This window comes from Octodon degus, unplaced genomic scaffold (genome assembly GCF_000260255.1).
Source record: "Octodon degus isolate 3935 unplaced genomic scaffold, OctDeg1.0 scaffold00035, whole genome shotgun sequence".
Lineage (NCBI taxonomy): Eukaryota > Metazoa > Chordata > Mammalia > Rodentia > Octodontidae > Octodon > Octodon degus.
The window spans coordinates 14,102,967-14,127,861 of NW_004524611.1; the positions used below are offsets into that span (position 1 = coordinate 14,102,967).

At 55.9% G+C, this 24,895-nt stretch overlaps 3 protein-coding genes across 7 annotated transcripts in view; 1 reads left to right on the plus strand and 2 right to left on the minus strand.

Annotated features, from left to right (window-relative positions):
* Window positions 1-15,399, plus strand: part of LOC101573833 (NADPH--cytochrome P450 reductase) — a 49,893-nt gene extending 34,494 nt beyond the window's left edge. For all 3 annotated transcript variants that reach the window (XM_023714389.1, XM_023714388.1, XM_004630444.3), the window contains exons 3-16: window positions 7,010-7,058; window positions 8,997-9,125; window positions 10,240-10,389; window positions 10,936-11,060; window positions 11,350-11,439; window positions 11,683-11,781; window positions 12,600-12,716; window positions 12,802-12,920; window positions 13,643-13,824; window positions 13,904-14,053; window positions 14,157-14,427; window positions 14,504-14,649; window positions 14,737-14,822; window positions 14,905-15,399. In XM_023714389.1, the coding sequence (XP_023570157.1) occupies window positions 7,010-7,058; window positions 8,997-9,125; window positions 10,240-10,389; window positions 10,936-11,060; window positions 11,350-11,439; window positions 11,683-11,781; window positions 12,600-12,716; window positions 12,802-12,920; window positions 13,643-13,824; window positions 13,904-14,053; window positions 14,157-14,427; window positions 14,504-14,649; window positions 14,737-14,822; window positions 14,905-15,049 (1,858 nt within the window). In that variant the 3' untranslated portion in view covers window positions 15,050-15,399. The remainder of the gene's footprint in view (window positions 1-7,009; window positions 7,059-8,996; window positions 9,126-10,239; window positions 10,390-10,935; window positions 11,061-11,349; window positions 11,440-11,682; window positions 11,782-12,599; window positions 12,717-12,801; window positions 12,921-13,642; window positions 13,825-13,903; window positions 14,054-14,156; window positions 14,428-14,503; window positions 14,650-14,736; window positions 14,823-14,904) is intronic.
* A 142-nt stretch (window positions 15,400-15,541) lies between these two features.
* Window positions 15,542-21,103, minus strand: Tmem120a (transmembrane protein 120A). The gene is made up of 12 exons (XM_004630445.3): window positions 20,909-21,103; window positions 19,359-19,477; window positions 19,082-19,198; window positions 17,236-17,295; window positions 16,972-17,067; window positions 16,806-16,895; window positions 16,637-16,702; window positions 16,483-16,544; window positions 16,281-16,373; window positions 16,103-16,167; window positions 15,945-16,013; window positions 15,542-15,866 (listed from the first exon to the last, which is right to left on the minus strand). The coding sequence occupies exons 1-12, from the start codon at window positions 20,987-20,989 to the stop codon at window positions 15,753-15,755; spliced, it is 1,032 nt and encodes a 343-aa protein (XP_004630502.1). The 5' UTR covers window positions 20,990-21,103; the 3' UTR covers window positions 15,542-15,752.
* A 1,557-nt stretch (window positions 21,104-22,660) lies between these two features.
* Styxl1 (serine/threonine/tyrosine interacting like 1) overlaps window positions 22,661-24,895 on the minus strand; it is a 63,541-nt gene continuing 61,306 nt past the window's right edge. For all 3 annotated transcript variants that reach the window (XM_004630447.2, XM_023714392.1, XM_023714391.1), the window contains one exon: window positions 22,661-23,028. In XM_004630447.2, coding sequence (XP_004630504.1) covers window positions 22,897-23,028 — 132 coding nt within the window. In that variant the 3' untranslated portion in view covers window positions 22,661-22,896. The remainder of the gene's footprint in view (window positions 23,029-24,895) is intronic.

Here is a 24,895-nt window from a genome sequence, read left to right on the forward strand (position 1 = left end):
TTGGCTTGTCCAGTGACAAAGCCTAGTCCCTTTTCCCTTCCCTTACCCTTCAGCACACGCAGTCGGACCACAGCTCACTTCTGGAGCTTGAGCCAGACTCCTGCTCCCAATTTGGTGTGCATGTGGTAGGGGATAATTAGAACCTTGCGTGCTTCACTCTGGAGCCACGTGGTGGTGGCTCTGAGCTGGGTCCAGCTGCTGCCAGTGCGTGACTGAGCCTCGGGCTTTCTGATGGCTGCTTGTGCTGGGTATCTTGGAAGTGCTGCCCGCATTGTGTGTCTCCCACTGTGCACAGCAGGAGAGTGAGTTGTATTTGCCCCATGACACACGGGACACTCCCAGGTGACAGAGACCCAGTGTCTTGGGATCCCCGGTAGTTTTGTGTGTGTGGTGGGGGATGGAACCAGATCTCATTCAGTATGGTCCCCAGACGCCCTGGCAGCCAGATCAGTCCACTTCCTTCAAGGGGCGGCCACCCTGCCATAGCAACTGCACATGCTGGCTGTGGGCTGGACAGGCTGGAAGAGCTTTGTTCACAGACAGGACTTCCTTTTTTTCTCTCTCTTTTTAATGGGAAAGGGGGAGGTGTGGGGAGCAGGCCTCTAGGCCTCTGATATAAACAGTTACCAAGGAGACCAAGTCAGGGGCTGGAAAGGTTTTCTTCTTCCCTAGGTCCATACAGAAGGGGGGGAGTGCCCTAGCCGCAGGGGATCATGGGAGGCTACAGTCTCCAGTCCTGATTCCTTCCTGCTGGAGCAGCCAGATGTTGCACAGTTCTCAGGCTTGTGGGGACAGAGGCAAGCAGGGAGATTCTGAAAGGACTTGGGGGTGTCAGGCGGCAACTTTCAAAGTCTCTGGGCCCAGGTCGCCTACTCTAGCGCACTGAGGATGGGCAGAGCTGAGCTTGCTACCTGCTGGCACCTTGCCACTTAGCATCAGAGAGCCAGGACCTTCCTCTTTCCTTAAGGGCTACAGTTGGGAGCAAGAAGCCATGGGGTGCACGTACTCATCTCCGCTGGATGAGCCCGCCCTGAGGTCAGTTCCAGGCCCCAGTGCAGCCTGTGGGACATTCTGTGGTGTGGAGGGACTGCTTGATGGGCAGGCCCTGGGGGCATGGAGCCCTGCCTTGAGGGGTTGGTGGGCAGAGTTGGGTGCTCCTGGGCTGCTCCTCTAGTCGCAGGGACTTAGCTGACTCTGCACTGCTGGTCCCTTTGATCCTAGCTTCATAGGATGCATCTTCTTCCTAAGGAGAGCATTTGGAATGGAGGCTGGGAAGGGCTGTTTACCTGCTTCTTCGCCTGTGAGGGACCCAGGTCCTGGGAAAACCCAGGTCTGATGCTCTTAGAGGGAGATAGGGCAGAGTGGCTTAGGGTGTGGACCTTGGGCTGTGGAGGTGGCTTCTGGTTCTGAGCCCTGAGCGGGACCTTGGGGTTGGGAAGGCATTTCCAAGCTGCCTCTCAGCAGGACAAGTTCCCCAGCAGGAACATAAGGGGTTGCTTGGGCACTGGGTCCTCTTCATGCTCCTTCTTGTCCCCGGCACTGCTCCCACTGGATCTCTGTAAGAGGGGAAGGAGCATAGAGCTCCTGCTGTCCCCTGGGAAGCCAATGAAGGGACAGGCACTGGGCCTCAGAATTTCCTGTTTCTTGGGGAGCTTGGATCTGGGGGCAAGGAGAGATCACACTCTGTGGCTACCCTTCCACACCGTGGCCAAACCTGCCCTGGCACGCCCCTTGTCACTGCCAGGGCCAGCTAGCGTGGAGTTGGGCACTGTCCCACTGTGACAAGAGTCCGCCTCTGAGGCTCCACCCTGGCCAGTGCCGGGACAGCCAGAGCTGGAGCCAAGCTTGTGTGCAGCTCTGTGGACCTCATCCAGGGGCGCCGGCAGCCTGCCTGTTTGCCACGGCTTTCTCTCATTTCCTGTCCCAGCTCTCCCAAGAGGCCTTTCCTTTTTCTCCTGCACTGTAAGCCCTGCCCTGTGGTGGAAGCCGACCAGTCCCTCCACCTGGTCAGCGTGCCCTTCCCGTGCCCCACAGTCTTTGAAGCCACACACTGACCAGTCAGCTCCCTGATGTCCCCTTGAGCGTGAACCAGGGTCTAGGTGCCTGCACACACAGGGGAGGCTGTGTGTGTTAAGGCCTCGAGAGGAGCACGGCTTGTCTGCCCTGTGTCTGCTTGGTGGCAGGGCCAGCATTCACAGATAAGTCTGCCCTTGATGTGTGGTTCCTGCTGCGATTGTACCCTGAGCCTGTCTTTCTGAAGCCAGAAGATGGGCCCTTGAAGACAGGCTGGAGGTGGTGCATTCTAATCTTCCCTGAGCACCTACAGGTTCTGCTGCCTCTAGAAAGAGGGAGACTCTAGGTCTCTGGTCCCTTCCTCTGTGTGTCTATTGGAGATGTGGTATCTGTGGAAACTAGCTTTCCTCTGAGAAGAGACAGGAGCTAGCTTTTCTCTGATGTCAGCCTTCAGAACACAGAGCCTTCTTCCATCTCTGCCTCCTGGATGCTGAGTAGGCTTGGGACAAGCCAGCCTGGAAGGCCACAACAGACAGGCTGGGGGCAGACTGGGGAGAGATACAGACACCTTTGTCCCTCAGAGTATTTAAGTCAGGTTGCACATGAAATACTGAGACTCCATGGCAGAAAGCACCTGAGCCCTGTTGGAGATGTGACAAAGAACATTACTGCCCAGGGCAGGGAAGGTTGTTCCCAAGAGGAAGCTATGCATTAGATGACAGCAGGAGTCTCAGGAAAGGGTAGAGAAAGGACAGGCTGCGTAGGGCAGGCAGCAGCGTGTCCACTCACTGGAGTGTGGCAAGGAGGTAACATGGCCAAGGTGTGCTGAGAGGCCCCCCATCAGAGCCATGCAGAATGGGCAAACTTGTCCCCTCTAGAGTGACTTCGGTGACGCCAGTGTCTCCTGGGGTGTCGTCATTCCACTTGTCCTTTTTGCAGGCCTTCACATCAACCTGTGAGTCTCTACTGCCATAGGGTACCATGTATATATATACTTTTTTTTTAATTTTATTTATTTATGTGTGTGTGTGTGTGTGTGTGTGTGTGTGTGTGTGTGGCCAACTCATCCTACCAGGGTGCTGGCCTGGCTGGCATGTGGTGCTGGGGGATTGAACTGCGGTCCCTGTGCTTTTCTAAGCTTGTTCTAAGTAGGTGCTTTAGACCACTGAGCCATCTCACCAGCCCCTAAATGCTAGAAGTTTTTTTTTGTTTTTTGTTTTTTGTTTTTTTTGAGGCCTGAAGATACCTTTAGGGCATTTTTGGTTTGCCCCGACTATCTGGGTTCGAACCACAGAAGCTTGAGCTTGAGGGTTTTGTTTCAGCAGGCACTTAAACAACTGAGCTATTGGGCAGGCCCCGAGGGCACCATGTATAAAGTAACTCATCTTACCACACAGCCCTGCAGGCTCCTTATAGGAAGGAAGGGCAGGGGAGTTGGAAACAGAATTGGCTTCCAAGAGCAAAAAGGATTCAGACCCTCCGAAGCCTGAGAGAGGCCCTCTCTCAGTATCCTAATATAGGTGAATCTGCTAGACTTTTGAACATAATGGGACCTGTTACCTGTGCTTTTTTTTTTCTCATTAAGTTTTTCACTTGATTGATTGTGGTGCTAGAATTTGAAGCCAGGACCTCATGTGTAGTAGGCAGGTGCTGGGTCACTGAGCCCCACTGCCTGCCCCTCTGTACTGCTTTCTAACTTGCTGTTCCCATCCATGCATTGAAAACCTCCTGGGACACAATGCTGGCTGTGACGTAGCTGCTCCGTTACTGATTGGCCTCTTCTCTCCTTTCTGATCTTTTGCTCCCTCCTCCTTTTAGACTTATAAAGTGTATTTTCATTTTTAAAAAGCCACAGACATTTGGACAGTCAGGGGAGCTGTCTAGGCCCTGTCCTAAGCCTGGACGCTTCCTGGTTAGTCCCTTTTTGCCCACCGGAGGAGGAGCAGCGTGCACCTGGCTAGCATTCCTGGGCGAGTTTTCTTCCTGCTGTGCTTTCCTTATACCGAGTAAGCTTTGAGAAGGGAACGTATGTTCGCTGCCCGGCTTCCTGTCACTGTCTTAAATGTCACTAAGAGTTTCTGTCATGGTAAAGTCCCTGTCACTTTCTTCAGAGGCACCTTTTTTTTTTTTTTTTTGGTGGAACTGGGGATTGAACTCAGGGACTTGCGCTTGCCAGGGAAGTGCTTATTCCACTGAAGATGCACCATTTTTAAAGTGTACAATTCACTGCCCTCTAACTCATTCCCAAAATTGTACAAGCATGGACGGCACTTAAAAACTGAGCCAGCACCTCTGAAGGAGCTGTTCCAGCAGCAGTCCCTGCTTGGGCCCTCCCGCCTTCTGACCCTTCACATTTACCTGTTCTGGATACTTCTGGTGAGTGGAAGTTGCTTCCAGTTCTGTGGCTTCTTTTCTCCACCTGTGTTGTTTCATGAGAGATTGCTGGTAGCTTTGTGGCCAGACAAATCGCTGTCTTTGCGGTTAGTTGGTGCTAGAGGCTCATGGCCCAAAATTTCAAGGTGTTCACGTGGCGGCCTGGCTTTCCTCTCTGCCCCAGGCCTTGGAGCATGTGCCGCTGGCACCTGCTGGTCCTGTAGTGTTCTGGTTTATTGTGCCCATAAACTATGGTGCACTGAACCTGTGCCAGTTTGTGGGCAGAACTTGGAGGCAGGGACTGAGATGGCCAGGCACAGAACCCCTTTGAGTTCTGAGTTGCAGCCAGGCGTGGGCAGAGGACAGGGCAGGCCCGGGGTCTCCTTTGTGCTCTTGCTGTGACCCTGCCAAAGATCTGTCACCTCACACGATCTCCCCTGTTATCCTGGCCAGCTCTACCCATACACGCGTGCCGTCCCTTCTCTGGGCCAGGGCTTGGTGGCCCCTGTCTTGCATCCTGGCTGTGCCTTGGCAGGTGTCCCAGTCACTGGAGTAATGTGACACTGACAGCCACCCATGAGACAGCGCCTGCCATGTGCCGCACACTAGGCTGGGTCCTTCATAAGCTTTTTCTTCATTCGATCTCACAAAAACTCTGGTGTGGGGAGCTGCAGTTCTCACTTGCTGGCTGAAGAATGCTGACTCCTAGCTCCTTTCCTTGGCTAGGAAGCACACCTGGGTCTGCCCCACTCCAGAACTTGACCCCTTGCCTTGTCATCTCACAGGCCTGCCTGACAACCTGGTCTTGGGACAGAGGGGGTTGGGGAAGCAGATTATATGCAAATGTGCAGCGCTGGGCCAACTGCACTGAGCTGTGATCCTGATGGGAGAACGCTCTGTGCGCTTCCCTCGAGCGTGGATGGAGATGCCAGCCTTGTAAAGTGGCCACCGGCAGTGGCTCAGCGGCCAGGTCACTCCCGGCACCCTCCTGTCCTTCTCCCCTGCAGTTAGCCACTCTGACCTCTGTCCCCAGGGTGGCGCCGCTATCTGAAGGTCACATGGGACTCATGCTGATGTGCTTTCCCAGCTTCCCTCGCCCCATGTGATCCCTTCCAGTGGCCTGAGACCTGCTAGCTCACCCCTCTGCATGCATGCAGCGCGGCCCAGGCCAGCGCCGCATAGCGTGTCCCCGAGGACCCCTGCATGTCCGGTGCCTGGATATGGGTGTGCACTGCGGGGACACAAGGAAGAGTTGCTGGGTTCTAGGTTCAGCTCAGGTCCTGCTGTGCAGTATTCCAGCGTGGCTGCACCTGTCCCACTGCCACCCACAGGACATGCCAGTCTTGCCTGTTTCAGCCATTCTACTGGGTATATAATCTGTCTCATTGCGCTCTTAACTTCCTTTTCTCTGGGAACTAATGATGCTGACAGCCTTGTACTCTGTGCAGTAGAGGCGCTCCCTAAGAAAGGACTGTTAAGGCTGGACAGTTTCCTGTTGCATTATTTGTCTTCTTCTGATTATTTGTGGAGATTTCTTCTGTTCTCCTTCCATATCCTTGGTATCTGAATGTTACAGATACACATCCCATGCTGTGGCTTGCGTTTCGTTCTTTTTTTTTTTTTTTTTTGAGACTGTATCTTGCTGTCTCGTCTAGGCTGGCCTTGTACTTGCAGTGTAGCCAAGGCTGATACCCAGTTTACAGCTGTCCTGCCTCGGCCTCCCAAGTGCTAGGATTACGGGGCGGTGCTGCTGTGCCTGGCTTAAATGGAAGCAACCATGATGCAGTGCTCAGTGTTCAGAACAGCCGTATCAAATGTCTTCACAGTTCGCCACCAGAGAAAGGTGCTTCCTGTCATGCTATCTCAGGCCAGGATTTAGCCTTGTCTGGTCTGAGCCCTGGCTGAGACTTGCTAGGCTGGAGATAGTGGCTCTGCTCCCTGTGGCAGGGGCAGAGGGAAGCAAGGACAGAGGACCTGCTCGGTCCCAGTTATCCTGAAGCTGATGTACCAGCTGTGCCCTGGAAAGGACAGAGAAAGGGGACCAAAGGAAATCTTAGGAAAGAAGATATCCAACCCGGGATCAAGGGCCACTATATCAAGCCCAGTGGGTCTCATCCAGGGATAGGTGAGCAGGGCCCAGGGGTAGAGTGGGGGGGGGTCGGGTCTGATGATACGGAAGGTGGAGCTGAATGAAAAAGGCCAGAATGTTGAGTCCCAGGGACTGTCATACAGGGAGGAGTGCTGTGAGCATGGCCATTGGTGGCAGGGCTGCAGACAGATTCTGTGGGAGCCCTTGAAGGTGTTAGAGTAGGGGAAGGCAGGGTGAGACTGTGTGACTGTGCGGGGCAGAAAGGTCACAGGCTGAGGTGAGGTTAGGCTGAGGGTCCTTTTAGCCTGGGATGTAGGGAGGGGGACGCGGCAACCTTGGCTCTTGTTGGTGAGAAGCAGGTTCTTATTTGCCTAGGGGCGGGAGGTGGGAGTCCCAGGGCTGGAGCAGAGGTGGATGCTGGCTTAGCCACTGGGGAAGGCACAGATCCTGGCAGGACCATCCCTGCTGTGCTGGTATGCGACCCCTGCACCTCGTGACAGTGCAGCCCACACCCACTGGATGCTTGTTTTGCAGGCCCTCCTCTGTCAAAGAGAGCAGCTTCGTGGAAAAGATGAAGAAAACGGTGAGTTCTGCTTCCGCTCTTCTCAGAGAGTCCCAGATAGCATATATGGCCCCTGGGCCTCTGCGCTTCCTGGGAATGCAGAATTTGGGCTTTATGAGCCTTTTTTTTCTTTTCTTTTGGTCAAACTTGCAGTGATCCTCCTGCCTCAGCCTCTGCTCAGTCCAGTTGATGAACCTTTACTTCTTGAGCAAAGCAAAGCATTAGAATGGACCCTGCCCTTGTTATCAGAGTTTAGGCCAAAAAGGACATTTTATTTTGCTTTTCTAATGAATGGGATTAAGTAGATTTTCATAATTTAGATGTCTTTTCCTTTTTGATAGATTCTTTGTCTTCCTTTTTTTTTTTCCCCCCTGTTACAATGTTTTCCCAAGGGACTCCCTAAGCTTATTAGGAAGATTAGCCCCATGGCTGTGGTGTTAGTTGAAAATGTTTTCTGTTAACAGCTTGCCTTTGACTTGGCTTGTCCTAGTTTTGTGTATTTTGCTATGTAAAAGTTACACAGACAATTTTATTCTTTGTATGACTTCTGTGCCATAATTTGAAAGGCCTTCCTCCTACTAAAGAGATAAAAGTATTCATACTTTTTTTTTTTTTGCGGAACTGGAGATTGAACTCAGGCCCCTGCAGGGAAACACTTACTCTGCTGAGCCATCTCCCTGGCCCTCATGCTTCTTTTTTTTTTTTTTTTTCTCCGAACTACAGCAACCTGAGGCTGACAGCTTTGTGGAAGCAGCCACTTAAACAACTGAGCTAAGGCCAGGCCCCCCCTCATGCTTCTTATAGTGCTTTTCATACCTAAAATTTCATATGCTGAGAATTAATCCTGGTGTAAGACATGAGGTATGGCTGCAGTCTACATTGTGTGTGTGTGGTCTGCGGGCTGAGCCCAAGGTCTTTCTGCTGAGCTCCATTCCTGGCCCTTTTTATTTTTATGTTAAGACAGAGTCTCACTAAGCTGCCCAGGTAAGACTTGAACTCGCAGCCCTCCTGCCTCAGTTTCCCAAAGTGGCTAGTCTACTTTTTCACACAGCTGTCTAAGACCATATAGTAGAATGCATCTCTCCCCTACCCCCAGTTTGAAATGCCTCCTTTATCATATATTTAATTCCCGTATATGCTTGGGTCTGTTTTTTTTTTTTTTTTTTTCCTTTAATTTCCTCAATCAAGCTGCTTACATCCAGAATCGTATGGTTTATAATTGAAGTTTTATACTTTGACAGCCTAGTAGCGCTGAACTTTGTGCATCCAGCCGTTGCTGTTACTTTCCAGGGGTTTGCTGCACATGAACAGCGTTCACTTACGTAGAGTCATAGCTTTGTTGAGATATAATTTGCCATCCACTTACCCACTTTGAAGACCGTACCTCAGGGCCTTTACTGTGTTCACAGTTTCCAGTGGTCACCCCATGTGCTTATGCGCTCCTACTGGGTGCTGGGCGTCCAAGCCAGGCCTGTGCGCACCAGGCAGGGCCCCTCACAGCTGTGTTCCGGCCTGCATGCCATGGTACTGCTGGCTGGCCGCGTTCTTGGGTTCCACCTCTGCAGTCTCAGCCAGCATGGACAGATCTTTTTTCTTGTCTTTGTTCCCCAGACAGTGCAGCGCCACAGCTCTTTTCATAGCATTTACCTCCCATTGGCTATCACAAGTATCCTAGACCACTGGGGCTTCATACAGCGTACCAGATGCTGCGAGGGCTCTACGCCATGCCCCCACAGATCACTATGGGCACTCGGTGGCTGTGGAGCTTGGTATCCACGTGGGAGCCTGCAGCCCAGACCCCGCAGCTCGCTCTGGTGCTCCTGGGGTGATGTGTGTCCCTCTCCACTGCAGTGGCTATGACAGTGAGAGCTGACCCCAGAGTAACTTGGATAGGGCTTGAGGCTGCGGTCCCTTGGGGACCACCGCACCTATCCCTGAGCCCATGCCTGCCTTCCCTAGGGGAGAAACATCATTGTGTTCTACGGCTCCCAGACGGGCACCGCCGAGGAGTTCGCCAACCGCTTGTCCAAGGATGCCCACCGCTATGGCATGCGGGGCATGGCAGCAGACCCTGAGGAATATGACCTGGTAAGCACCGCCCCAGCCTGCCATTGGTGTCATGGAGTCATTCCACTCTGGGCCTTGGAAAGACTGAAGGGTAGAACTCGCCAAAGGGACAGATGGGAACAGGCGTTCCCAGTTACTTGTGTGCCAGTTACCACCAGTCTTCCCCCAGACTCAGAGATGCCAGCCTTGAGCACTAGGGCAGGAGACCCTGGGCAGCCCCTGCCCACAAGCAGCTGGCCTTGTGCCTGGCTGTTGTGAACAGATGGAGCAGGAGTGGCACAGGAACTGCGGGGAGAGGCTGGCAGGGAGGGGCTGAGGCCTGGAGAGTCTGGACAGAAGCCACAGATTGGGACTGCCATTCCCCACCCTCAGCCACTTCACGTTGCTCTCCTGGCCACCATAGGAGAGGGCCTGGGGTTGCTCCTGTCACACCATGTGACTGCACAGCACGGCGCACTTCCTGCTGCCTGCTGGGCTGAGAGGGCTGGTGACAGACTGCTGGATACCAGACCCAGAGAAGGCAGTGGGGGGGTAAGACTGTTGGGTTTGTTTTGTTTTGTTTTGTTTTGTTTTGTTTTGTTTTTTGGCAGAACCGGGGATTGAACTCAGGCCCTTGCGCTTGGGAAGCACTTATTCTACTGAGCCATCTCCCGGGCCCCTGAGGATGTTGTTGATCCCTAGGCATGTGCAGCCCTATCCTGTCACCACAGGGCTGGCTGCAGGGACTTTCCTGTGGCTCTAACCCCATCCTAAGCTCATCCCACAGGCACTGTCCTCCCCGACCCCTGGGTTGTGCCCGCCATCCACCTTCCAGGCCCCCTCTGAGGCTATGACAAATGACAAATGGGCATGCATCTGTCATGTCCACTGATCCCCCGGGAGGCCACCCTCCCCTGCCTCTACTCACCCTGCCCACCTGACAGACATCTCACTGTCCTGCTCACCTGGCCAGAGCCAGCCCCTCAGATGTCTCGAACCACTCAATGCTACTCTCACACAGTGTTCCCTCCCTGGCCACAACCCCCATCACCCTGCTGGGAGCTGCCCTCAGCCAGACTGGCCTCCCTACTACCACTACTGTGGCCTGACCCAGTGCAGACTGTCATGGTGACATGGTCCCTTCCCGTCCCTCCAGGCTGACCTGAGCAGCCTGACAGAGATAGACAACTCGCTGGTAGTTTTCTGCATGGCCACCTACGGTGAGGGGGACCCTACCGACAATGCCCAGGACTTCTATGACTGGCTGCAGGAGACGGACCTGGACCTCTCTGGTGTCAAGTACGCGGTGAGTCTTCCACAGCCCCTAAAGGTGCCCTGCATGCACCCTGGCACGCCAGATCCTCATGCCCACAATGACACCCTCCTGCTGCCTTCCCCATAGGTCCTTACAGGGCAGGGTGGCTTTCAGAGAGGGCCCCAGGGACATTCTGCACATGGCCTGGGTCCTCTTCTGCCCTCGGCCCCAGCACCACAAGCACCTGGCCTCCTGTGTTACCAGCTAGCCCCAGCCCCAGTGGACCTTAGTTTCTGGAGACTAAAGACAGGAAGGTGTGGCAGGGTGACAGAGAAAGAACTGGCTGGCAAGGAGGGCCAGGTGTGCTGCACTGCCTCTTGGAATTGAGGCTGCAAGGACAGCTGTGGAGAGGGCCTCCTGCACACTGCAGGCCATCTAAGCAAAGCCACTTCAGCCACCAGAGGTATTTACCTCTGTGGGTACAGATGCCTCCAAGGCTGCCTGTGGCTCAGCCGACACTGCAGAGCAGCACCCATAGCAGGTCCCACAGGGAGCCCAAGTCCCTGAGGCCAGGCCCAGAGCTGTGTGTCCACACAGGTGTTTGGCCTCGGGAACAAGACCTATGAGCACTTCAACGCCATGGGCAAGTACGTGGACCAGCGGTTGGAGCAGCTTGGAGCACAGCGCATCTTTGAACTGGGCCAAGGCGACGATGATGGGAAGTGAGTGCCCATGGTAGGAGCCCTGGGATGGGCATTGTGGGCCCTGGGCAGGGCACAGGCCTCCCTGTCCTCTGGAAGGAGACAAGCAGTTTTGCCTCCTTCCCATATTCTCCACTGCCTGGCCCAACTCAGTCCTGGAAGCCCATGGTTGGCACAGAAGCTGCTCAGTGGCCACAGGGCAGTGATCAGGGGATGCTGGGGGTGGCTCTTGGGGCAGGACTTCCCAGGGAGAGGGGCCAACTTGGCCTGGCCCTGACGCCGGCCCTGGCTCATCCTGCTCTTGCTTCAGCCTGGAGGAGGACTTCATCACATGGCGAGAACAGTTCTGGCCGGCAGTGTGCGAGTTCTTTGGGGTGGAGGCCACTGGAGAGGAGTCCAGGTCAGTGGGGAAGTCTGTCCTGCGGTGGTGCTGGGGACATGGTGAGGCGGGGTCAATGGCAGCTCAGTCGCAGGTCCTAGGGGGCCTGAGGGTGCCGGGGTCAGGCAAGGTCTTCTGTTCCTGCCTCTGGAATTCCTAGGAGGATACCTTTCCTCAACCGTGTGCTGCACTGGGTCCCCACCAGCACTGGCCCGTGTGACCCCCCCAGTCCTCTGACCCCACACTCGGTCTGCCCCCCTGCAGCATTCGCCAGTATGAGCTTGTACTCCACACAGACATGGACCCGGCGAAAGTGTACACGGGCGAGGTGGGCCGTCTGAAGAGCTACAAGAACCAGAAACCGTGAGTAGAGGAGGCAGGTGGGGCCCCACACTTCAGGCAGCCCCTGCAGGACCCTCCCATGTGTGAGTGCAGTGGGAGCACCCGCATTTTCATATCCACTGACCAGGAGGCTATGAAGCCCAGTGTGGAGAGAGGAAGCGCCTGAGAGTCAGGTGGCAGCTGCAGCCAGAGCCCTAAGGGTCCCCCACCTTGGTGGAGCCAGCCGAGGCCCAGCTTGGGCTTCGTTCACTTTGGATCTCACTCTGTAATGCCCTGGTAACATGGCTGTGTCTAGGTTACACTTTGGCAAAAGCGTTTAGTTTATTATAATCCACCTCATTGTTTTTGGCTTTCTTCTCCAAAAACAATGGTCCTTCCATGGGCCCCTTGTACCCACATTCCTGCTAGAGGTGTCCAGGTGTCCTGTACTATGAAGTTGAGCCCTGCTGTGGCTACAGCAGTGGAGATGGCCCAGTTGGGTCAGAGCCTGCATTCTGGGGCCTCCGACCCTGGTGGGGCCCTGGCACCTGTGGGACAGCAGGAGGATGCACAGTCTAGAGGAAGGGCCCTCTCCCTCACAGCACCCTCCGCTCTCTGCCTGTCTCCTCATCTGTCAGTGGGGACGCTGATCCCCTAGCTCTGCCCACTCTCACCCTGGTTGAGTACTGAGTGGATGGGCTGAGCGAGCCCTTGCCATAACTGGTAAGGTTGCTTAGAGACCCAGAGGGGCCCCAACTAACTTTGGTTCCATGTTCCCTGTAACCAGAGGGTCCCCTAAGGACAAGGTGATTCAGATCAGAGGCCTGGCCAATCATGGAGCTTCTCTTCTCCCCACCCAGCCCCTTCGATGCCAAGAATCCATTCTTGGCTGCTGTCACCACCAACCGGAAGCTGAACCAGGGAACTGAGCGACACCTCATGCACCTAGAATTAGACATCTCAGACTCCAAAATCAGGTAGTTGCAGCCCTCTTCCTCCCCAGCCACTCACACCAGCACCCATCTGGGTGCAGAGCCCTCCTGAGCTTACATCTCCCTCCAGGTATGAATCTGGGGACCATGTGGCCATTTACCCAGCCAATGACTCCAACCTTGTCAACCAGCTTGGGAAGATACTGGGTGCTGACCTGGATGTTGTTATGTCCTTGAAAAACCTGGATGGTGAGTCCTGGAATGGAGCCCCTGGCCAGGCCCCAGGCTGGGCTTCTGCTCAGGTCCATAGCAGGGAGCTGAGGCCCTGCCACCAGGACCCCCTCCCCCACACTGGGGGAGGCTGCACGGCTGCAGGATCTGCACCCCTATCACCATCACAGTAGCAGGAGGGGGGTTGCTGAGCCCTGGGCTTGCGCCTGGATCCACATCCACCTGCCACTCCCCCACTCCTGGGCCCCCACTCCTTTCTGGCAAAGGCACCGGCTGGAGGTCCCCAGCCAGTCTTTTGGGTCCCTTCAGGGGAACTCAGCACCAAGAAGCACAAGATGGGGGTCTGCCCCGCCTGAGGTTCTGGCTGCGAACCCCTACCCAGCCCGGCTTACTCACAGCCTCAGCAGCCCATGCCATCATTCCATCTCCCCAATTTCAGAATCAGCACCCTTGGAACACAGGAAAAGGGGCTCCTTTTTCTCAAACCCTGAAGGGCCCCACACACCCTGTGCCTCCTCTGAAGCATGTCACTGCTTGGCCCTGTCCCACTGACAGACTTTCTGCCTGGCTTGAAGCTTCAGGGCAGAAAAGCCTAAGGATTTGTGTAGGGCTCAGGCAGCACCAAAGGGGGCCTGGCTTGGCTTGCCGTGCACTAGGTGCCTGCATGCTGCAGCATAGGTCAGGCGCTCCCCCCGCCCCACCCAGGGTGGCCACTCACATCCTCGGCCTCCCTCCCACAGAGGAGTCCAACAAGAAGCACCCATTCCCCTGCCCCACCACCTACCGCACGGCCCTCACCTACTACCTGGACATCACCAACCCCCCGCGTACCAACGTCCTCTACGAGCTGGCACAGTACGCCTCGGAGCCCTCCGAGCAGGAGCAGCTGCGCAAGATGGCGTCATCCTCAGGCGAGGGCAAGGTGAGCCTATGCCCTTGGCCCCGGCCCCAGCCCCAGCACACCGTGGGCCTCACTCTTTTCATGTCTGTGTCTTCGGCAGGAGCTATACCTGAGCTGGGTGGTGGAGGCCCGGCGGCATATCCTGGCCATCCTGCAGGACTACCCGTCCCTGCGGCCCCCCATCGACCACCTGTGTGAGCTGCTGCCAAGGCTGCAGGCCCGCTACTACTCCATTGCCTCCTCCTCAAAGGTGTGGGCCACCAGGAGTTGGGTGGGAAGGCTGCTGGGAAGGAGCCACAGGGAAATAGGCAAGAGGGGCAATTGCCCAGGTGACCAGGTTGGCCCCCCTCCAGGTCCACCCCAACTCCGTGCACATCTGTGCTGTGGTCGTGGAATACGAGACCAAGTCAGGCCGCATCAACAAGGGTGTGGCCACCAGCTGGCTTCGGGCCAAGGACCCAGCTGGGGAGAACAGCCACCGAGCCCTGGTACCCATGTTCGTGCGCAAGTCCCAGTTCCGCCTGCCCTTCAAGACCACCACACCAGTCATTATGGTGGGCCCTGGCACAGGGGTGGCCCCCTTCATGGGCTTCATTCAGGAGCGGGCCTGGCTGCAGCAGCAGGGTAAGTGTGTGACCATCGGGGTGACTGGGAAGGGGCCGGGCCAGGGAGTCCAGCTCACCCTATCTATTGCTTCTAGGCAAGGAGGTAGGGGAAACGCTGTTGTACTACGGCTGCCGCCGCTCAGATGAGGACTACCTGTACCGTGAGGAACTAGCCCAGTTCCACAAGGACGGCGCCCTGGCCCAGCTCAATGTGGCCTTCTCCCGGGAGCAGGCCCACAAGGTGAGGTGGGGCTGGCATGGGGGCCTCTCAGGGGCAGGGGCTGGTGCCAGGCGCTCACTGGCCACCCGCCTTCCCATCCACCTGCAGGTCTATGTGCAGCACTTGCTGAAGAGGGACCAGGAGCACCTGTGGAAGCTGATCCACGAGGACAATGCCCACATCTATGTCTGCGGGTGAGTGGGGAGGCCGGTACCAGGCTGCCTGCTCTTGAGGGATCCCTACTTGGCCTGACTGCCATCTCCTGCCTGCCCCCAGGGACGCACGCAACATGGCCAGGGACGTGCAGAACACTTTCTGCGACATCGCGGCTGAGCTTGGGGGAATGGAACATCCCCAGGCAGTGGACTACATCAAGAAGCTGATGACCAAGGGCCGCTACTCCCTGGACGTGTGGAGCTAGGAGCCGCCACATGCCTGCCTTCACACCAGACTCCCGCCCTTGATCTGTCCTCACTCCCTCCTCCAGCCCCTGGTGGCTTCTGCTGAGCCTGGCTGTGGGGCGGGCCCGCAACAGACTCCTCCAAGCCTGGGAGGCAGTGTCCTCCTCCAAAGGCCAACATGGCCTCCCCAGGCAGCCAGCCACAGGGCAGGGGGTGCAGGGCCCACACAGCGGCACCGTGGGCCCTTGGAAGCTGTATAGAAGGGGCTCTTCTCAGCTTAGCTGGGGTTTGGCCCCACTACATGATTTTGAATGAGTGTAAATAATTTTCACTAATCTCTGGCCCTTAGAATAAAGTTCTGTTTTCTGTATTTGCCTGGCATTGCTCTGGCAGACCTGGGACCCCTGCCTATATCTACTTCCCTCAGACTCCAGGGAAACCAACAGCCCAGGAGCCCAACAACCTGTTCTGTGTGGGAGTCCCCAAGCCCCAAACCGAAGAGGACACATCCGTCCAGCCGCGCCATGCCACTCTCCCTTTATTGAGGCTGCAGCGCCCAGCTCCCAAGGCTGAGGCCAAGCCCAGTTCTTCCTCAGGGCCCACAGAGCCCACAAAGCCCAGCAGGGGGAACAGGGGACCCTCTTTTGCACGTGGGGGTGCTGCCAACCCTCCCACCACATCCAGGGTCAAAGGCCCCTCTGGGGCCACTGGCAAAGGCCCGGCTCATTCCTTCTTGCCCCCGTGCCGCTGGCTGTGGAATTTCTGGTGCACAACCCGCAGGGTGGTGAAGAAATTGCCGAGGAACAGGAGGAGGAAGGGGAAGCCGCACATGAGCACCTGTGGGGAGATGGGGTTAACAAGGGCCGGGTAGAGCAGATCCAGCCAGGGGCCCCTTGCCCTCCAGGCTGCGCTCACCTGCCACTCCTTGCACTGAGGGTCCCGGGCCAGGTTAAACAATGTCAGCGCATTAAAAAGCTGCCAGAACTGAGGGGACAGAAAACTTTTCCTTAGTGGACCCAGTCCCTGCTCAGGCCCAAACCAGAGCAGGGGACAGGGACACAGATGTCACTTACATGTCCGAAGAAGAGAAAAGGCAGCAGGAAGGTGAGGCCCCGCCACATCCAGGACTGGAAGCCCTCTGCGGGCAGAGTAACCAGGGACACGGGCTCGGTCACTGGGGCTCGAGCGGAAGGAGGGAGAGCTCCTGCCCCTGGCACCTCCGGGGCTGCAGGATGTGCCCGGCCAACTCACCCACAGTGAGGTCCATGGTGTGCCGCTCACCCAGGGCACGCAGGCGGTACAGACAGCCGCTTTGATAGTAATACTGTAGGAACTGTACGAAGCCTGGGGGCAGGCAGGGGTGTTAACAGCAGCCCGCAGGAGGAGCTGTCCCTGTCACTATCACCATCCCCCACCGGGAAAAAGAGCTCCCTCAGAAGCCCTAGACACTCACTCTGGTACATGGAGAAGGACAGGAACTGGTTCCGGAACTTCTGGTACATGATCCCGTCAGGCCTGAGAGGAAGGCAGAGTGAGAGGGGGCTGTGGGCACCCAGACACTGGCTCCACCCTATCTGGCTCCTGCCAGCCCAGGCCCAGCCACTCACCAGGTCAGCATGACCCCCGACAGGAATGTGGACACATAGTGATGGAAAACCCACCAGCCTTTGATCCTGTGTGAGGAAGCCACTGTTACTCAGTACCCTTGTGGGACATGGACAGGCCCAGGGTGGGAAAACCCACTGCCCCCAGGCTCTGGCCCATCTGCCTGCGCACCGGGAGCCATTGTTGATGAGGATGCTCTCCCGGATGGTCAACGTGCAGTAGTACCAGACCAGCAGGAAGTTGAAGGCTGCATCTGTCACCCTGGAAAGGGGACACATGGTTGGTATCAGAAGATGCAGGAGGGCACAGGGTTGAGCCCAGTAGCAAAGACAACCACCTGGAGTTGAACAGGAAGCGGCAGCTGAAGGAGATGAGGATGAGGATGATAGTGAGGTAGAGCTTGAACTTCTCGTACTCGTCCTTGTAGGCAAACCTGGGGGCACAAGCTCATGAGCCAGGCTGGGTTGCCAGGGGTGACCTCCCAGACCACCATGCCAGGAAGACACCAGCCACTGTGGGAGAACAGCTCGAGCCCCAAGGCTGAGCCAAAGGAAGTCAGGGCAGAGAGGGGTGGGGAACCTGGGCAGCCCACGACGCATACTTGGCCTGCTTGCTCAGCAGCGTCACGTTGACATTCCCCAGTACCAGGCTCAGGTACAACCTAAGGGAAAGGGGACCAGGCTGAAGTGAGGCACGAGTGACCAAAGCATGCCAGGCTTGCAATGGGGTACCCCTCCCACCCACCTGCCTTTCAAAGGCTTTGGCATATGGACCTGACCTGGGGGTGTGCAGTCCGACCCCACCTAACACTCAGGGCCCTGACAGGAAATGTCCCCAGCCTGTGAAGTCTCACCCAAGGTTTCCCCACTTTAGGTCTCAGGAGAAGGATGGCTGAGCAATCACCTGGAAGCCATCCCTACATCCCAGATCATTCAGGGTCTGGGCAGGGGATGCGGCATCTCTGCAGAAGTCACCATCTGTCACTACCCCACATTACTTGCTACCTGATTCCAAGAACTGCAGCCCCGAGGCCACTTGGGTGCCCCCACCCACAGCCAACCCTCAGACCTCTTCCCCAGCCCATGGGCTCCCTCAGAAACTTGGGGCTCGGGCTGCAGGGACCCCGTGCGCTCAACCTCCCTTTTACCTGTACAAGGACCTGTTCCTCTCAGGGAGCCCCTATGCCCACGCCCACTCCTGTGCTCTCTGACCCCATTCTCGTTGCTGAAGCCTGGTGCTCAACCCTCTCACAGTGCTGCTACCTCTCAGCCAAGCCCTTTAACTCGCCCTGCCCATCATTCCCACAGCCAAGTCTGTCTTGTCCTCTGCCACAGAAACTCCAAGGCCTGAGAGCAAAGTCACATTTCCTGCCCAAGCAGTGGCCCCAACATATAGTCTTGTGTACACTCTGGCCCCAGGGACCCTCTGAGGTGGTGAGAGTGCTCACAGGGCACAGACTCCAACCCAATCTGTGGGGTGGAACCCTCTCTCAGAACAGTGCCCCCCACAGCCTCTACCCCTGGGCTGCTGCCAGGTCATGGGAGGCACCCCAGTTCCCAGGAGTAGCCTCAGATGACCCCAGGCACTCTGCCTCAGCCACCGCCCCCACCTGGCAGCAGCGTTCTGCTGTGGTCTCACCATCCCCGAGGCTCAAGCTGCTGCCTCGTGCACTGCACAAGCCACACCTGCGCTCCACCCCCAGGACCTCTCTGCCATCCACTGCCCCTGACCAGTGGTCCTCTCAGTCTCTTCTGCCTGCAAGTTAACACACAGACCAAGCAAATCTGCCCCAACCCAGTAGTAACTTCTCACGAGTACTTTCCACACCTTTTGTCCTTTTGCACACAGTCAGTCACACACAGAATTGGCTGTGTCCCCTCAGCGACTCCATCAGCCCCAATGCCTGCCTCCCTGTAATGGTCCTCCTGCTTCCCCCAATGGTCCACTTCCCCCAACTCCGGGAAGTGACCTCGCCTTGCTGCACCAAGCCCCCACTTTGGGCCATCTGACCCCAGAACCCTCTTTCTTCCTTATTTTCCAGAAATGCCCCAGGCTCCTTTCAGGGGTTCTGCTCAGCCTAAGGTTATGGTGTCCATCCTCCTGGGAGGGCAGCTAGCTTTCCCAAGTGCATGTCTCGCCACAAGCTCCATGAGCTCTCTGGTCCCATTGTCCCCGCATCCCCCAATCAGAGCCTGCGCAGTCACCAATGTTTCCTCTTTTTCCCACGTCTGTCTGGCTCACTCTTTTACCTGAACACAACGCAGGATCCCAAGAAGCCTTCTCTGATAGATGGCCAGTGTATCACCCTCACTTCCCACTTGGCTCCCCCACAGCGAGCTGTCCCCCAAAGTTAGGACTGCACCTCATTGCTCGGGCCATGACCTAGAAGCATCAGCTTCAGAACCATTCCCCCAGAGGGCTGTGACTAGCACTGGGGTGAAGCTCACCCGTTCTTCTTGGGCAAGTAGGCCTCCATGTCAAAGAAGAGGCCTTGCCGCTCCTTCATCTGGGTCTCCAGCTCCTGCGCAGCTGCAGAGGCCTCCGCCGGGAGGGAGGCTTTGCATCTGCAGGTGGGGTGGAAGGTCAGGGCGGGGGGGTCAGCAGCATTGTACTGGGCCCCCTGGCACAGAAGGGCATGGGAGGCCAGGGGATGGAGAGGCCTGGCCAGGTCACCCCTGAGGCAGCACCCACTTCCCACCCCACACCCAGCGGTAGACTCCTAACTTCTTCAGGACGAGTGCCAGCTCCTGGAGCCGCTTCTTCTGCCGCGCAATGGAGCTGGTGCAGTTCATCTGCAGCTTGGTCAGCTCCTCCAGCTTCAGGCGGTACTGCCGGTGGGTCTCCTGGGGCACAGAGAAAGCTCGGGCTAGCTGGGGAGCCGCTGCTGGTGGAGCGTGAGCTCTAGAAGACCTCGCTGTGCCCACCAGGGCCCTCCCTGAGGCTGCTCTCTCACCAAGGGAGGAGCAGAGCTGGCTGTCTTCCATGAATACCCAGAGGCCTCCACTGAGCTCTACAAAGGTTTCTTAGTTCCAGCCACCTAGCAGTTGTCACTTGGCTCTCTGTCCTATCTGAGTCTGGGTCCCAAGCCTGGCACCCTGGCCCTCTCAGCTCTCCAAGCCAGCAAGTACAGAGAGCCTGGCTCATCCATGGGGCCTTCTGCTCAGGCCTTTCTGATGCTTCTTCCCAGGTTAAAGGTCATCAGGCTTCAGCCCCAGCACCTCCTGCCCGAAGGCCCATCCCCTTTCCTCCTCCAGCACCTTTGGCCCAGGGCTAACTCAAGCACTCTCTCCGGGTGGGGAGCCTCAAAAAGGCACTGCCTGGAGACTGGGCTAGGGGCAGTGTGGAGAAATCAAGACAGGGGTCAAAACCAGCACAGTGGCAGCCAGCCTGGGAGACTCCAGGGAGAAGTACTAATGGCAACTGGCTGGGCAGGACGAGGGGGCAGACATGGAGACAGGAAGGGGCTGGACCAGCCCAGGAGAGGCAAAGGTCTAGCCAAGTCTCCAGCTGGCCTGGGATCCATTCTGGGTCTTTTTTTCCTCAAGCCCATTGGTCACCACACCCCCTCAGATGCCAGCATGCAGCATGTGGCATGTGTCATCTCTGCAGACACAGCCACCACCTTCTTCTTGGAGGAAGCCAGCAGCCTCCTCCCTTCTGGCCTGGGACACAGCAGCCGCTTACAAACCCTGTCAAGATAAGGTGTACTATAGCTTCCCACTGGCCTCAGTGACATTTCAATCCGGGCCAGGCCCACCTCCTCACCCGAGGGCAGCAGCCTGGCCTGTCAAGCTCTCACCTTCGGCAGAAAGGACGCTGTCTCTCAGGGAAAGGCCCCGCCCCCCATCTGGGCCAGAGACCTCTCGCAATCCAGCTTTCCAGCTCTCAGCTAGGAGGGCGGGGAAGCGTATTTGCAGAGTGACTGACCCAGAGCTCTGGGCCCGGGTAACAGCTCTTCTGGGAGCGGTCTGGGATGGGGACCGGGATGGGGTCTAGGATGAATCCGGGCCAGGGTTGACGTGCAGCCAGCGAGAGAGCCCGTGGGGTCTCGGCTTCTTTCTGAGGCCCAGAGTGATCGAGGTCGCCTAGCACCGTGAGGGTCCCCACGAGGACGCAGTGGACGCGCAGAACAGGTATGCCGCCTAGACACTGGAACCCAGGATCCCCGACCCCTGACCCCGACTTCCCCCAGCCTGACCTCGGGCTGTCCGACCCTTGAGCCCCGGCCAAAGGGACATCCCGGCTAGGGCCCAATAAGCCGCTGCAGCGCTCACCTGGATGGTATGGAAGTCCTGCTGCAGATCCTCCCAGTCCCGCAGACAGTCGCCCAGCGGGCCCGGGGGCGGGGGCTGCATGGCTGCCACGCCACGGGTCGCAGGGGCCGCGAGTAGAGGACGTGCAACAAATCCAGCCGCCCCGAGGCGACGCCGCCGCCTCCCCGGTCGGCTTCCGGGCTCGAGCCGCCTTAACCAACGGGAAAGGCCTCGGCGCGGGCCGCGCGCTGGCCCCGCCCTCCACCCGAGCCAATCAAGGACCAGGGTGGGGCAGGGGCGGGGCCACGTGAGTCCGGAGCACCTCGCCCTGCGATCCTGGGAACCGAGGCTGCGGGGTGTGAGCCGGCCGAGCTAACCTCGTGGGACCGCTAGCAACGGTCCAGCCCTTTATGCTAAACCAAACCAAAGCCCAGGAAGGTGATATCTGCCTTTAATGCCTTCCTCTCTGAGAAGTTACGCTTCTTTGAGGAAGGGACTCCCAAGCCTCTCCTGTGGCTGAGATTTACAGCCATCTCCTTTCTGGTTTCCCTCCCTCCTGGCCCACCTCCACCGTCCCTCACTCAGCCACCAGACTGCCCTTCTCAAGGCACACAGTAATGTCACACCATGCCCCTGCCGAAGACTTCCCACGGGCTCTGCTTGGCTTAGCAGGAACCCCCCCCACACACACACACACGCAAAACCTTTCTCTACAGCCATTCTAAAGCTCTGATCAGAGCTAGCGCTGCCTGAAAAACAATTCCTCCTGCGAGGAAAACCCCACAATTTTGAAGGTTTGCCCTTCTGATAGGGGACTCTACACACACCCCTCCATCCCTCCAAGGAGTGTAGGCTCAGCATGTCCCAGCCTCCCCCAGGCAGTAGCAGGGGATGGTTACTGGATGAATTCAGGAAAGCTCCCACACTAGGGGACATCCTAAACTGCCCGCTCATCCCCTTATCTGCGCTCTGTCCTGATGCCCAAGGTGTTCTCTGAGGGCTGCCCACACAAGGAAAGTACACTGTAATACCTGAGGAATTTTCTAGAAACTTGGATGTGGGAGCTGGGAGAAGTGGGATTTGTCCTTGGTGAGCAGGACCAGGTAGCAAAGGGCTAGGGAAGGCAGAGAAAGGAAATCTATACCAAGACCCAGGGGCACAGTCAGCACTGTGCTGGCAATAGGAAAGAGGCCTCATTCCAGGAGCTGTGGGGACTTGTGCCCAGGGGTAAGTACTGTGACACTCCCTGTGGACCATACAAGTCAAGCATCCCGAGACAACCGCCAGCAGATCTGATTCATGGGGTGTGTGCAGTAGCCACTCCAGCAGCAAGAGGTGGCTTGGATATTCTAGCAGAGCCTGAGCAGGTGCATCTGTGTGTTAGTTGAGACATTGTGTCAATGTGGCTGAATCAGCTCCAGCAGTTCTCAGCCTGGGGGCCTAGCCCTGCAGGTGGGCAGGGCCCAGGAAATGAGAAAGGCTTCCTGCAGCCCTGCCCACCTTCCTGCCACCCTGCCCGCTTCCATGGAGAAGGCCCAGTTTTTTGGAGGAGCTTGAGCCTTGAAGCTGCGCCATTTGGAAGAGCTCCAACCTTTGCCGTGGAGCACTGGTCTTGGAAGTCAGTGTAGAAGGAAGAGAGAGGCTTGATGGACGCTGCTGCAGCTGCTGCTCCTCCTCTGCTCTTCATTGTTTTCTGCTGCATGAACTGCTGTTGTTTGCCTTGGAGCCAGCGGAATATGGACTGAACCCTCCAGTAACTGAGCTAAATAAACCTTTCCATTCTTCATTTTGAGTGTCGGTTATTTGTCCCAGCAACAAGTAAATACTAACTAAGACAATCTGCTATGTTCCATGAAAAAGAGGCCTAGAAAGAACGAGGCTGGAGGAACATGAGGCTTGTAGCAGTGAAGGCCTTCTGCTTCCAGACCAAGCTGTGTACATACTTTCACCCCCTACCCACCAGACGCCCTAAGCGAGGTTCTTCAGCACCCATCATGGGGCTACAGAGATCAGTAGAGCGGATCTGAGATGTCTGTGACAAAGTCTCCAAGGATGGTCTTCTCCCATTCCAACAGCTGAGTCACCAAGCCCCAATTTGGACGCATGTTGTTTTTACAGTTCTTGACATGAGTCCAAGACCTCTGTGACAGCAAAGAGACAAAGGAGACATCAGGACTGGTCATAGGCACTTTCCACAGCCTACAATGTGGGATATAAGTTGCATATATAAACAACAGCCTTCTGGGGTGAATTCATTAGGACAAGCAGTGCTGGGAGCTGGTTCTGCCTTGGGCAAGTCCCTCTGCATCCTTGCTTCTAACTAAGGAGATAGAAAACATCTCTGTTCCACACAGCTCCCATGAAAACTGAGACAAGCCAGGCATGGTGGCACACACTTGCCATCTCAGCACTCTGGGAGGCTGAAGCAGGAAAATCACGTGTTTTAATCCCAGAGTGGACAACCTAGCAAGGCCTTGTCTCAAAATTAAAAATACAGAAAAGGGCTGGTAATGTTGTACAAACTGAAGGTCTAGGTTCAATCCCGTGTACCAGGAAAGAAAATGAAAGGGGGTGGGGACCAAAAGAAAGAAGGGAGTGAAGGAAGGAGGGAGGAAAAATAACTGTGAAAAATTATGTGAAACCTCCTGTAAATAGGAAAAGACTATGCTCAAGCCTGGCACACAGAGCAGGGCTTCAACAAAGGTTTGCATTGTGCCCGAGTGAATTATTGGAAAGAGGAAGCGAAGTGTGCAAGTTCTGTGAAGAGAGAAATAAGAGCTGCCTTCCTTCAGGTGTGTACCCCAGTGCAGGAAGGGGTGTCACCTGAGGCAGGTATGCAGCTTGTCTATTCCAGGATTGGGGAAGAGGGAAAAGAGAAAGACAAAAGGCACCCTCGCAAACTAAGGACAGTTCCTCAGACTAATACAGACCACGCAGGAAAAGCCTATCGCCGACATCATACTCAGTGGGGAAAGTCAGGACCAGGAACAAGACCAGGATGCGCGCTTCGCCACTTCTGTGTGCCGTGGCGCCACAAGTCCTTGCTAGAGCAGCTAGGCACGGAAGAGAAAGAAAACCCCTCCAAACTGGACAGGAAGGTGTGAAATTATCTCTGTTTGCAGAAGACATGATCTCCTAGGTGGAAACTCTTAATGATTGCACGCACAGACCAGAGCTAATAATATTCTACCAAGCTATAATAATATCAATACGTAAGTCTTGATTGTATGTCTGTGTATTAAAAATAATTCAAAGAAAATAATTCCATTTGAAATAAAACCAAGGTGTTTTTTTAAAAAAATGATACATAAAAACTACAAAACATTGCTGAAAGTAAATAGAAATGCATCCCATGTCAGACTGGTTTACATTGTAAAGTTGTCAATACCCAATAACCTATAGATCTAAGGCAAGTCCTGTCAGAATCCCAAGTTGTTTTTTCTGTTGTTGTTGTTTTGGGGGTTTGTTTTTGTTAAATTTTATGTATTTGGCATAGGGTCTCACTACGCAACTCAGACTCGTAGTGACCCTCCAGTTTTCAGCCTCCCTAACCCTGGGATTACAGGCATACATCCCCACACCTGGACTGGATTGAACCCCAATTCCTGCGCTTGCCTAGGCAGGCGCTTAGGCCACTGAGCTATCTCAGTGGCCAGGCATTTTTTTTTTTGTTTTCAGAAACAAAAATCCACCCTAACATTACTGCCAACCCTGCAGGAGTAACAAGGGTCATAAATGGTGGACTGTGCCTCACTGTGATCTGATGGAAGCCACAGACTCTTCTTCAGCTGCACAGACCCGGCTTCCAACACGGGCTACACCATGGAAAGCCCACAGAGATGCTAGCATCCACTTCTAAGAAAGTTCTCCAGCAGCCAAATACACACCAACAGAAAATAGGGTGAAGGTCCCCAAGGACAGGGGAGGGCAAGTGGGTGGCTAGCGTTTAATAGACAGAGTTTCTCTTCTGGGTAATGAGAGGGGTTTGGAAATAGCTAGCGATGACCG

Excerpts from the sequence above, each read along its gene's own strand:
- Tmem120a (XM_004630445.3), bottom strand. The coding sequence starts at position 20,989 with ATGCAGCCCCCGCCCCCGGGCCCGCTGGGCGACTGTCTGCGGGACTGG. Across the intron at positions 16,896-16,971 it reads CGCTTCCTGTTCAACTCCAG|GGTGACAGATGCAGCCTTCA; the intron begins GTGGTTGTCTTT and ends TCCCCTTTCCAG. Across the intron at positions 16,545-16,636 it reads TCGGGGGTCATGCTGACCTG|GCCTGACGGGATCATGTACC; the intron begins GTGAGTGGCTGG and ends CCTTCCTCTCAG.